Genomic DNA, 14026 nt, shown 5'->3' on the forward strand with positions numbered 1-14026 from the left:
AAATGTACAATTTATGAACCATTAAAAGTAAAACAGAAATGAAGAATTTACAATACAAAAATTACTGTTTGATACTCACTAAAATGTGTATTTTTATGGATACTGTCAAATAAGTTGGGAAATCTACAATGTAATTATCAGTTTAAAATCTGTTAAACTGGACAAATGGAAATTTAAAAAAAAATCTGTGAGCAACATAAACTAACCAAGGAATACCAGTTTAGGTTGTAGATATGTACAAAGCTATCCCGTGTTTAGTATTTATGATTTTTCCAATTTTTAAAATGACCGGTTTAAGATTTATGGCATGAGCAATTGTGCTCTTTTTAGCATACAATTCATCCCACGAAGTTTCACAGAAATGGAACCTTTGCCAAAACAAGAGTGGTATAGGTTTTATCCTCCAATCTGATTTTCTATTTGTCAATCATTAAGTTTTTATTTATTGTGATAGCAATTCAATACCATCAAGCTGGAGTTAGAGCAGTTACAACAGGCAGATTTTAGCCAGACTCTTTCAGTCACTGCACATCACAATTATTACTTTGACATTCCTTCAACCACATTAATATTTTATCTCTGGACACAGAATGCACACAGCTTTTGAAGACAGTGTGGAAGGAAAGCATTTCTAAGAATGCACATTCCTGTTTATGTCTTTGTATTTAATGCTGTAGTAGCAAATGCAATCATCCAGTTATTTAGAGGTATTCTGATTTCAAACAGGGGCGTCTCTCCCCCTCCTCCACCTATGGGAAGCATCTGGCTTCCATCACCAACATCCCCCCACCCTGCCCCAGAGCTAGATCTGGAACTTGCCACAAAAGTGGTTGCAAGAAACAATTGACACAAAGCATTGAAATATGAACTTGCTGCTCTATCAGGAAGCTTAATAAAAGTGGCAACTGCAATGTATCTTTACACACACTGCTACCAGTCAAATCACTGCAGCAGTCATATCCATGTTAGCAAAACTTTTTGAATTACTTTTATTGAATTTTTAAAAAATGTGAATATAACAGTTGTAATGTATATAATCAAAATGAGAAAAAAGTCAGATAGAACAATACCAATGCACAGGAAAGAAGACAAAGATAAAAGCATCTGCTAGTCAACATGACATACAGGATAAGGGGCTACTTCATAAACCCAGAGGAATAAAACTGAAATAATTCAATTGAAATGGGTCAGACAGCTACTGGAGACTTAGATTACAGTTGGATCCAGTGTTTATGTAACAACAGAAGTCAAAAGAATTATGGTCATTGCTACAAAGGAAACAAACTTTATCTCAAGGCTGTCAGGTCACAGGAGTACCTCATCAAAACTGGGTTCCAGCTACACTTCCTGACACAAAAACAGTGGTAATCAGCATCAGACTCAGAAAAAAATTAACTCCCAAAGTACCTTAATTAAAGTTAACAGCACCTGTTAATATCTAATGGCAGTCAAGGAAACGTGCACATAATTCACAGCAGACTGAATATACCACTATCAGGAACTCACACTGGTGACCTGCCCACTCTCCGACACATTCAAATGATCGCCATGGTAATTTTCTCCTCTTGATTTGATTACTCCTCCCCAGTACCAGCTTTCCACATGTATCCTTTTGCAGCTGAAGGTGGCTCAATTCAGCCCCTTCCCTGGACGATGCTAGCAACAGTACAAGGGTCTTTGCCAGAGTGCAACTGAACGGAAAATGGATCCTTCACAACATTTCCTTCAACAACTTGCATTTATATAGCACCTTTACCGTAGTAAAACTTCCCACGGTGCTTCACGGCAGAAGACAAAAATTGACTGCAAAAGGAGAGATTAGGAGGGGTGACTAAAAGCTTTGTCAAAGAACATAAGAAGTAGGAGCAGGAGTAGGCCATATGGCCCCTCGGGCCTGCTCCGCCATTCAATAGGATCATGGCTCATCCGAATCTAGACTCACGTCCACTTCCCTGCCCTCTCCCCGTAACCCCTAATTCCCTTATCTGCTAGGAAACTGTCTATCTCCGTTTTAAATTTATTTAATGTTGCAGCTTCCACAGCTCTCTGGGGTAGCAAATTCCATAGATTTACTACCCTCTGAGTGAAGAAGTTTCTCCTCATCTCAGTTTTGAAAGGGCAGCCCCTTATTCTAAGATTATGCCCCCTAGTTCTAGTCTCACCCATCAGTGGAAACATCCTCACCGCATCCACCCGATCAAGCCCCCTCACAATCTTATATGTTTCGATAAGATCACCTCTCATTCTTCTGAACTCCAATGAGTAAAGGCCCAACCTACTCAACCTTTCCTCATACGTCAACCCCCTCATCTCCAGAATCAACCGAGTGAACCTTCTCTGAACCGCCTCGAAAGCAAGTATATCTTTTCTTAAATATGGAAACCAAAACTGCATGCAGTATTCCAGGTGTGGCCTCACCAATACCCTGTATAACTGCAGCAAGACTTCCCTGTTTTTATACTCCATCCCCCTTGCAATAAAAGCCAAGATTCCATTGGCCTTCTTGATCACCTGCATACTAACTTTTTGTGTTTCATGCACCAGGACCCCCAGATCCTTTTGTACTGTAGCACTTTGCAGTTTCTCTCCATTTAGATAATAACTTGCTCTTTGATTTTTTCTGCCAAAGTGCATAACCTCTCACTTTCCAATATTATATTCCATCTGCCAAATCTCTGCCCACTCACTTAGCCTGTCTATGTCCTTTTGCAGGTTTTTTATGTCCTCCTCACTCACTGCTTTCCCTCCCATCTTTGTATCGTCGGCAAACTTGGATATGTTGCACTCGGTCCCTTCCTCCAAATCGTTAATATAGATTGTAAAGAGTTGGGGTCCCAGCACTGACCCCTGCGGAACACCACTAGTTACTGATTGCCAGCCCGAGAACGAACCATTTATCCCAACTCTTTGTTTTCTGTTAGATAGCCAATCTTCCACCCATGCCAGTATATTACCCCCAATCCCGTGATTTTTTATCTTGATCAGTAATCTTTTGTGTGGAACCTTGTCAAATGCCTTTTGGAAGTCCAAATACACTACATCCACTGGTTCCCCTTTATCCACCTTGTATGTTACGTCCTCAAAGAATTCGAGCGAATTTGTCAAACATGACTTCCCCTTCACAAAACCATGCTGACTCTGTCCTATTAAATTATGTTTATCCAAATGCTCTGTTACTGTTTCCTTAATAATGGACTCCAACATTTTGCCAACCACAGATGTTAGGCTAACTGGTTTATAGTTTCCAGCTTTTTGTCTACTTCCCTTCTTAAATAAGGGAAGGCTTTTAGGAGGGTCTTAAAGGAAGAGAGCGAGGTGGAGAGGCAGAAATATTTAGGAATACCTACCACTACTAGAAAATTGGTCCAATAAATATGTTTTAAATTAATGTGAAACATCCTAACCTAGTAATCTGGGGTTTTGGTTTTACAAATTTTAAATCACGTCACCTTTCTCATCAATGTAGTCAATCCTTTCAGTGGTACGTGGGATTTTATTGTAGGGATACCGAAGTTGATATGACAAAGAATTGATGAACGAAACTCCCACTAACGGTCTAGAGGCATATGAACAGCAAGCTTGTTCCATTGCTTGTTCATCTCTGAATCCGTGAGGTAACATTTCTGTAATGAGAAGATTTTTTTAAAATCCGTCTCCGATATCATTACTTGATGATGGAATAGTAAACACTCACAGTTATGCAAGAATTTTCAATCTGGCTCTGAAATTACTAAAGAATCCTCTAATGACCAAATTGCTGCATTCCTTCCAAGATATTTATGACAAAGAATCAACTGCCACGACAGCTATTCTTAGCAATTCTTGAAAAGAATTTCGAACATTCGATCTGTTCATGTTATTTGCGACTGTAATGGAAAGCAAAGAACAGGACACAGATATAACAAGCGGCTTGACCATTGGAAGATTTTTTCTTTTAAATGCTAAACTACTCCAACATCACTGCCCACAGTATGTTAAGCCAAGGCTTGACTGCAGTTTTCAATAAACCAACTTGATGATGATAGTAGTTTAAACACAATCTAGACCTGCCCACTTTAACAAATGTTAAAATAGAAATCAAGTGAACCCCTTCAACCATCAGGAAAGGATTCTTTTTAAACAAACATCCCTACTCTGTTGCATAATTGTAAATTGGATGCATTGGGAAGCCAACAGTGGCCAGCAAAAAAAATAGGTACAGGTATATCAGTTGCTCCAATAACAAACAGCTCGAATTTCAATCTTCCAGTAATCAAGTGGCTGAGTAGTAGACTTTGGAGCCATTTTTCAGATAATCAGCAACTTGTTTTTTTATTTGAAAGCCGTGGGTCCAAGCTCCATAATGTAGTGAGACACTTCAGTACTAAAAATCAAAATCAAAGTTGAACAGAATATTAAAAAGGGAGAATGTAAAAGTTAAAACAGTAAAAAAAGAAAAAAAAGAAAAAGGGAATACAAAGTTAAAAAGTAGTTTTTAAAAATACTCAGGAATTTTTAACATTTATTTAATATTCCAATAATGAACAACTCAACCTCTGAGCAACATTCCTGTAATATTGGGGCATCTTTCAGCATGAACTGCAGTTTTTAAAATTAAATCTCAGCCCAGAATTTCCTGGTGTTGCCAGCAGTCTAAGTGCTCTCGATTCCTCTTCTAGCTGCTCTTCTCATTTATCTGCCTTAATTCCATTAAGAGATTCAGAAATGGCATCACATCTCAGAAATAAAAAGTATTTTTATTTAAAAGTCAAAAATGTCTATTAAATGTTTGATGAGAATGATTTTATTTTCACAAGTATCCAATACAGCCGTGTTGGCTCACTGTGGGTACAAAAAATTTCCAAGAGATTTATATTATAAGTAATCCCTGGCCTGTAATTTGCGGCCAGCGGCGAAGTGACGGGGATCGCCGCTGACCTTGAAGCTTCCCACAGCGATCTGTGCGGCGAGAACTTTAGGTTTCTCGATGTGTAATTGATTGTAACATTGTCAATAGGGGAACTCCAGCGAACAGCAGCGATGTCATCAAGCTGTCTCAGTAGCCAATCACATTGAAGAATTCTCACAGACAACACACCAGGAAATGAAAAGCACTGATTATCTGCACTTTAAAAAAAAAGTTAGAGCGCAAAATAAAAATTGGGACATACACATGGGGTTACGGTAGAAGCTGAAATATGAAATTAAAAAATATATATATTTTTTTAATTGCAATTTTTAATCATGAGAAATTTGACATTCCACAAATATGGAAATTAATTAGTTTATAGGATCTGGGCATTGCTGGCAAGGCCAGCATTTACTGCCCATCCCTAGTTGCCCTTGAGAAGGTGGTGGTGAGCCGCCTTCTTGAACCGCTGCAGTCCATGTGGGGATAGTACTCCCACAGTGCTGTTAGGTAGGGAGTTCCAGGATTTTGACCCAGCGACGATGAAGGATCGACGATATACTTCCAAGTCAGGATGGTGTGTGACTTGGAGGGGAACTTGGAGGTGGTGGTGTTTCCATGCGCCTGCTGCCCTTGTCCTTCTAGGTGGAAGAGGTCGCGGTTTTGGGAGGTGCTGCCAAAGAAGCCTTGGCGAGTTGCTGCAGTGCATCTTGTAAATGGTACACACTGCAGCCACGGTATGCCGGTGGTGGAGGGAGTGAATGTTTAAGGTGGTGGATGGGGTACCAATCAAGCGGGCTGCTTTGTCCTGGATGGTGTCGAGCTTCTCGAGTGTTGTTGGAGCTGCACTCACCCAGGCAAGTGCCGATTATTCCATCACACTCCTTACTTGTGCCTTGTAGATGGTAGAAAGGCTTTGGGAAGTCAGGAGGAGACACACTTGCCACAGAATACCTAGCCTCTGACCTACTCTTGTTGCCACAGTATTTATGTGGCTGGTCCAGTTAAGTTTCTGGTTAATGGTGACCCCCAGGATGTTGATAGTGGGGGATTCGGCGATGGTAATGTCATTGAATGTCAAGGGGAGGTGGTTAGACTCTCGTTTGTTGGAGATAGTCATTGCCTGGCACTTCTGTGGTGCGAATGCTGCCTGCCACTTATCAGCCCAAGCCTGAACGTCGTCCAGGTCTTGTTGCATGCGGGCATGGACTGCTTCCTTATCTGAGGAGTTGTGAATGGCACTGAACACTGTGCAGTCAACAGCGAACATCCCCATTTCTGACCTTACATTGGAGGGAAGGTCATTGACGAAGCAGCTGAAGATGGTTGGGCCTAGGGCACTGCCCTGAGGAACTCCTGCAGCGATGTCCTGGAGCTGTGAATCACCACAACCATTTTCCTTTATGCTAGGTATGACTCCAGCCAGTGGAGAGTTCCCCCCCCCCCCCCCCCCCGATTCCCATTGACTTCAGTATTACTAGGGCTCCTTGATGCCACACGAGGTCAAATGCTGCCTTTATGTCAAGGGCAGTCACTCTCATCTCACCTCTGGAATTCAGCTTGTTTGTCCATGTTTGGACCAAAGTTGTAATGAGGTCTGGAGCAGAGTGGTCCAGGCGGAACCCAAACTGGGCATCAGTGAGCAGGTTATTGGTGAGTAATAGCACTGTCGATGACACCTTCCATCACTTTGCTGATGATTGAGAGTAGACTGATGGGGCGGTAATTGGCAGGGTTGGATTTGTCCTGCTTTTTGTGGACAGGACATACCTGGGCAGTTTTCCACATTGTCGGATAGATGCCAGTGTTGTAGCTGTGCTGGAACAGCTTGGCTAGAGGCACAGCTAGTTCTGGAGCACAAGTCTTCAGCACGATTGCCGGGATGTTGTCGGGGCCCATAGCCTTTGCTGTATCCAGTGCGCTCAGCCGTTTCTTGATATCACTTGGAGCGAATTGAATTGGCTGAAGACTGGTTTCTATGATGGTGGGGACCTCGGGAGTAGGCTGATATGGATCATCCACTCGGCACTTCTGGCTGAAGTTGGTTGCAAACGCTTCAGCCTTGTCTTTTGCACTCGCGTGCTGGGCGCCACCATCATTGAGGATGGGGATATTCTCGGAGCCTCCTCCTCCCGTTAGTTGTTTAATGGTCTACCACCATTCACAACTGGATGTGGCAGGACTGCAGAGCTTTATTCTGATCCGTTGATTGTGGGATCGCTTAGCCCGGTCTATAGAATGCTGCTTCCGCTTTTTAGCATGCATGTAGTCCTGTGTTGCAGCTTCCCCAAGTTGGCACCTCATTTTTAGGTACACCTGGTGCTACTCCTGGTATGCTCTTCTACACTCCTTGTTGAACCAGGGTTGGTACCCTGGCTTGGTGGTATTGGTAGAGTGAGGGATATGCCGGGCCATGAGGTTACAGATTGTGGTGGAATACAATTCTGCTGCTGCTGATGGCCCACAGCGCCTCATGGATGCCCAGTTTTGAGCTGCTAGATCTGTTCTGAATCTATCCCATTTAGCACGGTGTTACTGCCACACAACACAATGGAGGGTGTCCTCAGTGTGAAGAGGGGACTTCGTCTCCACAATGACTGTGCGGTGGTCACTGCTGCCAATGCTGTCATGGACAGATGCATCTGCAACAGGTAGATTGGTGAGGACAAGGTCAAGTAGGCTTTTCCCTCGTGTTGGTTCACTCACTACCTGTCGCAGGCCCAGACTGGCAGTTATGTCCTTCAGGACTCAGCCAGCTCAGTCAGTAATGGTGCTACCGAGCCACTCTTGGTGATGGACACTGAAGTACCCCAGCCAGACTAAATTCTGTGCCCTTGCTACTCTCAGCGCTTCTTCCAAGTGGTGCTCAACATGGAGGAGTACTGATTCATCAGCTGAGGGAGGGCAGTAGGTGGTAATCAGCAGGAGGTTTCCTTGCCTGAAGCCATGAGACTTCATGGGGTCCGGAGTCAATGTTGAGGACTCCCAGGACCACTCCTTCCCGACTGTATACCACAGTGCCACCACCCCTGGTGGGTCTGTCCAGGGATGGTGATGGAGGAGTTTGGGACATTGGCTGAAAGGTATGATTCTGTGAGAATGACTATGTCAGGCTGTTGCTTGACTAGTCTGTGGGACAGCTCTCCCAATTTTGGCAATGTTGGTGAGGAGGACTTTGCAGAGTCGACTGGGCTGGGTGTGCCGAGGTCGATGCCGAGTGGTCTGTCTGGTTTCATTCTTATTATTTTGTTTCATAGCGATTAGTTACGACTTGCTAGCCCATTTCAGAGGGCAGTTAAGAATCAACCACATTGCTGTGGGTCTGGAGTCACATATAGGCCAGACCGGGTAAGGACGGCAGATTTCCTTCCCTAAAAGGACATTAGTGAACCAAATGGGTTTTTACAACAATCCAATAATTTCATGGTTACCATTACTGATACTAGCTTTTTATACCAGATTTATTTAATTAACTGAATTTAAATTCCCCAGCTGCCGTGGTGGGATTTGAACTCATGTCGCTGGATCATTAGTCGAGGCCTCTGGATAACTAGCCCAGTGACATTACCACTACGCTACTGTTCCCAGAATGGTTGTTTAGCAGTCAATATGCTGTTCAAACCCCAGTTACACCTATTCCAACAAGGCTTAACATTTAATGGGGTATTTAATAACAATATTAGCGCGAAAAAGCTCTAGTTTTCGTCAGTTCCACTGATTTCAATGATTGCAGGCTATGGGGTGGGGGGTCCACAGCGCAGCCTGTGTCAGAGTAGTGAGCAACTGACCACAGCTTCAGGATTTACGCATTTAGATGCGTGTGTGTTAAATCCTGAAGTTATAGTCAGTTTCAGAGGGGTAATAATGCAGACAGTTCACCGTCATTACCCACCGCAAAATCCAGGCCCTTATTTCAATGGGCATTAGGAAATTTAGCTTTAAAGGAGAATAAAGAGTCTCTACAGATCAATCCATAAACAGTGGCATCATGGGCCCCTTCCCAAGACTGACCTGCAAATACTGCTGTGGCTGTATAGTAGACCCCACCTACCACAAGACTATAGATAAAACTAGTTCTCATTAAACCTGTTGGTAAATGGAGTAACCAAAGGTTCTCATTCTACAGTATACACTATTAAGCCTCGGTTTAGTTGGTCACAAGGGAATATGATTCATCTGACAATTTTACCTCCACCTGTTTAGATGTAGCACAATGTGCCTCTTATTTGGTTACATTTAACACTCACCTAACAGTGACCCTACTTCCTCCATAATTTCCTTGGTGTGATTGTTCACTGGTGTATATCCAAGTCTGTAGTTCTGTGGTACAAAATCATCCAACTCCTCTGGCTCACTGGTGAGTGTCTTAGAATACAATTGTGGAGGAACAAGAACACTTAGACAAACCAGGGCAAAAACTAAAAAGAGTGGCAACAGTAACTCCTGCAAGAGAAAATTTAAAAAAAAATTACCACTTCAACATTTGCAGGCAAACTTTAAAGAGAAGTATGCATATTCCAAACAGTATATGTTCATGCAACAACAAACTAAGAGAGAGGACACAAGGGGTCGATTTTAACTCCCAGCAACTCTTGGATGGGTAAGACAAGCGCAAAAATGCACTCGCAAGCCCAGATTTCAGACCTGGGGTATTTTAACTCCTAAACCTTATCTGCATGCCACCGGTCAGCTGCCTGCCCAAAAGGGGGCGCACATTCGGGTGGCTAGAGACCACGAGCTGGCACCAAAGGAAGGCTTGCTGGCCAGAAGCTAAGTTGCGTGGAGAAGATTTCAGGAGAATCTCGCTGGAGGGAAGGGGCGAGGAATCCAGGGCAGAGGAGGCCGTGGCTTTCCTTGTGGGGCCCACTCCTATTCCTCACGGCCCCACAAAGGAAATATTTCTACTTAGCTTTTAGGGCCTCAATATCCTTCTGTCAGCTTCTAACCTGTCTTCACATGGCAGGAAAGTCGTGGTGCCTTTCCCACTCGGGTCTTGGTTAAAATCCAATCGGGGACCTCATTTGCATAAATTTATGAGGCTCTTATCTGCTTACAGCGGGCTCCTCAACCACCGAACTGCAAAAAGCAGTTAAAATGGTGGCCACTGGCATTCCAGTGGGAATGAGCAGGGGTATGGCTGTAGGCTCCATTTTAGAGGTCCTAACTTTTCTGCTGCTTTGGCCTGATCCAAAGTTCCAAGGAAAATAAAACCTTCAACCGTAAATGTCCTTTAAAGCTTCCTAAATATGATGCAGTATATGACAGAAAATGTATGTTATAACAGCTTCAAAAATGATAGTCCATTTTCAAATGAACTGTGATGTAGCAGGATTAATTGGAACACAAGAGAACACCACCCCCCGCCACTGACAGTGGATTCCAGACAACGTCACCAACAGAGAATGAAACAGATCTGGTTTACTAATGTTCGAAAGCTTTCTACAGGAAGCTACTTTGTTATTTACAAAGTGCGCCTCCCTATTGTTAAAGAAGATTAGTATCTTTCAGTATCAGTCAAGTCCTTGCTGCTTCTGCATATTTCTTAAATATCACCTTATATGCAAGCGTATGCAGTAATATTCCCTTTTATGTTGTGTGAACTGCCCTGGTACTTAAAACATGCAACTTTATACTTAACAGTGCAAATAGAAAAAAAAACAGATAACTAAAAAAAAATCCCAGTACCTGTAGAGGTCCACATCTGTCAACTAACCACAGAGCAGCAATGAAAATGGCCCAGATAATCATCTTGCACCAAGTCCACAAGTTTAGGGCAGTGTTGTGAAGAGGACACCATTGGAAAGGACACGTGCATTTTAGTGCATTTTAGCATAAACAGCTTTTAAAAAGATTTAAAGCATTTAAAAGTTAAATTTTTTGGCCGGCTTTCTTTTTCTAGGCATTAGTTTTAGCAGAGCTAAAATGAAAGCAAATTGGGATTTACAATTATAACAATGTGGGTCTGGAAAGAATAAAGTTGCATGTTTAAGTATCATGGGGAGTTCACAGGACACGAGAGCGCGCATTACTGCATATGCTCGCCTAGGAGGCCTAAATAGAAAACCATCTCTACTCTCGATCTCCCAAATTTTCCTGCAAAAATACCAGGAAATATCAATGCAAGAATTTGTTAACAAATCTTGTTTGAGAACGCCTTGGAATGTTTTTCTACGCGAAAGGCGCTATATAAATGCAAGTTGTTGCTGATGTTGTATTTAAATAATAATCGATCATACCCTCAATGTGTCCCAAAGTGCTTTACAACCAATATACAGGAAACTTTGTGCTATCCGGCACCGACGGGACCGAGCTGTTGCTCTTCCCTCAAAACTGCCGGACACACCAGCGCTGATGTTGAAACATACGGAGATTTTCAGCTCCGTGTGAATCAACAAACCCTGTTGTCTAAACAGTCGGCAAGTGTCTCTGTAGCGTCTCTAGCTGAAGCTGTTGCTTAGCTACAGACCTTGCAGAGCTTGACTGTTGAGAAAAAAGCAACAAAAAGAAAAAAAACCTAAGGAAACGGCTCGTGATTTTAGCGTCCAGATATCAGAGTTTCCTGTACAGTACTTCTTTTGAAGTCACTGTTGCAATGTAAGCAAGTGTGGCAGCCAATTTGTTTTATTTGTACTCAGGATGTGATTGATATTGCAGGGCCAAATTTGCTGCCCATCCCTAGTTTCCCTTTCCAGATCCAAACTGTTATACTTGTATTTTAATTTTAGCTCTGACAAAGCTCATGCTTGGAGAGAGAAAACTGGCCAAAAGTGTAACTTTTAAATGCTTTAATTTTTTTTTTTTTTTTTTTTTTTTTAAAAAGGCTGTGGCTTGCTAGTTCACTTCAGAAAGCACTAAGAGTCAACCACTTAACAACGGCTTGCATTTATATCGTGCCTTTAATGTAGAAAGACATCTCAAGCTGCTACACAAAAGCATAATGAGACAGAAATGGATGTCAAGCCAAAGGAGGAACTAATAGCTTGGTCAAAGAGGTGGTTTTTAGGGAGGGTCTTAAAGGAGTAGCAATTTAAGGAAAGAATTCAAAAGTGCAGGGCCTAGCTGACTGAAAGAGAAGCCGCCAATGGTGGGGCGAAAGGAGTTGGGGGGGGGGGTGGGGTGGATGTACAAGAGGCCAGAGGAACGCAGAGTTTCAGAAGGCTGTAGGAGGTTACAGAGATAGGAAATGGACGCCATGAAGGGATTTAAACACACAGATTAGAATTTTAAATTTGAGGCACTGGGGAACATAGGCCAGCGAGCACAGGGATGATGTCGAGTTGGACTTGGTGCAGAATAGAATACAGGCAGCTGACGTTTAGAGAGGCTGGCCAGGAGCATTGGAATAGTCGAGCCTGCAGGTGTTTACAGCATGGATGAGGGATTCAGTAGCAGATGGGCTGAGGTAGGGACAGAGACAGGCGATGTCATGGGGGTGGTCTTTGTAATGGAGAGGACATGGGGTCCAAAGCTCAGTTTGGGGTCAAATAGGATATCCACGTTGCAAAAATGGACCTGGTAGTGTAGTGACGGTGGTATTGGACTTGCAGTTCAGTGATCGGGAGTTCAAATTGATCCACAGAGCCAACAGCTGTGAAATTCAATTAATTCTGCTAATTTGTGGGCTAGCACCAGAAAAAATGAAGGTGAAAGCTATCAAGATTACCGTAAAAATGTAATTGGTTTATTAATATTCTACAGGGAATGAAACCTGCCACCTCACCCTACACATGACTCTAGTCTACACTACGGGTGTCTTAAGACACGGGGTCAGGTCCCACTTATACGCTGAGGTCGCCTAGTTCTACCTCTCCACCACCACTCTCATCCCCTCCACTGCCTCTATGCTGTCAGACTGCTTATCCAGCATCCAGTCCTGGATGAGCCAGTTAAACATTGGGAAGACCAAAGCCGTCGTCTTTGGTGCCCACCACAAACGCCACACGTCATCATAGATGCCCTTCCCCTCCACAGCCACCGTCTCAGATTGAAGCAGGCCATTCGCAAATATAGGAATCTTTTACAAGTTTGATCATGAGCAGATTCAAAATGAATTGCCTCAAAATTTTGTGATTGAAATAAATATAAATTCATTGAGGTTGAATAATAATTGTTACAGGGGGGCACAACTAGATATGGTGGGAAAAAGGAAGACTGAAAGTTAGTTTTAAAGAAAATAGCAGTTCCAAAAAGGTAAAAGTTGGTGTAAAATATCAGATGCGTGACAGTAAGAACTTCTTCACTGGCCTGTTAATAAATTAACTAAATTAACAGTGCCATTATGTCAGCATTATACATACAAATTCTGCATTTTTTTAGGTTCAACTACATAAGAAATAGAAGCTGGAGTAGGCCATTTGAGCCTGCTCCACCATTCAACAAGATCATGGCTGATCTTCTACCTCAACTTCACCTTCCCGCACTATCCCCATATTCCTTAATTCCCAAAAATTTATCGACCTGTCTTGAATATACTCAACGACTGAGCATCCACAGCTCTCTGGGGTAGAGAATTCCAAAGATTCACAACCCTTTGAGTGAAGACATTTCGCCTCATCTCGGTCCGAAATGGCCGACCCCTTATTCTGAGACCGTGACCCCGTGTTCTAGATTCCCCAGCCAGGGGAAACATTTTCCCAGCAGTAACCCCGTCAAGCCCCTTCAGAACTTTATATGTTTCAATTAGATCACCTCTCAATCTTCTAAACTCTAGGGAATATAGGCCTAGTCTATGCAATCTCTCCTCATAGGGCAATCCCCCCATCCCAGGAACCAGTTTAGTGAACCTTTGTTGCACTCCCTCTAAGGCAAGTATGTCTTTCCTCAGGTAAGGAGACCAGAACTGTACACAGTACTCCAGGTGTGGCCTCACCAATGCCTTGTATAATTGTAGTAAGACTTCTTTACTCTTATACTCCCTTTGTAACAAAAGCCAACATACTATTTGCTTTCCTAATTGCTTGCTGTACCTGTATGTTAACTTTCAGTGATTTGTGTACAAGGACACCCAGGTCCCTCTGAACACCAACATTTCCCAATCTCTCACCATTTAAAAAAACTCGGCTTTTCTATTTTTCCTACCAAAGTGGATAACTTCACACTTCACCGCATTGTATTCTATTTGCCGTGTTCTTGCCCACT

General features: G+C 42.9%; 1 protein-coding gene across 1 annotated transcript in view; it reads right to left on the bottom strand.

Moving 5' to 3' along the window:
* abca5 (ATP-binding cassette, sub-family A (ABC1), member 5) overlaps positions 1–14026 on the bottom strand; it is an 89088-nt gene that overhangs the window by 70768 nt on the left and 4294 nt on the right. Inside the window, exons 2-3 of the mRNA XM_085963601.1 lie at positions 9136–9331; positions 3450–3623 (exon numbers count right to left, since the gene is read on the bottom strand). Of these exons, the coding sequence (XP_085819727.1) occupies positions 3450–3623; positions 9136–9331 (370 nt within the window). The remainder of the gene's footprint in view (positions 1–3449; positions 3624–9135; positions 9332–14026) is intronic.

This window comes from Somniosus microcephalus, chromosome 21 (genome assembly GCF_052327205.1).
Source record: "Somniosus microcephalus isolate GS21.2 chromosome 21, FLI_Smic_1.0, whole genome shotgun sequence".
Lineage (NCBI taxonomy): Eukaryota > Metazoa > Chordata > Chondrichthyes > Squaliformes > Somniosidae > Somniosus > Somniosus microcephalus.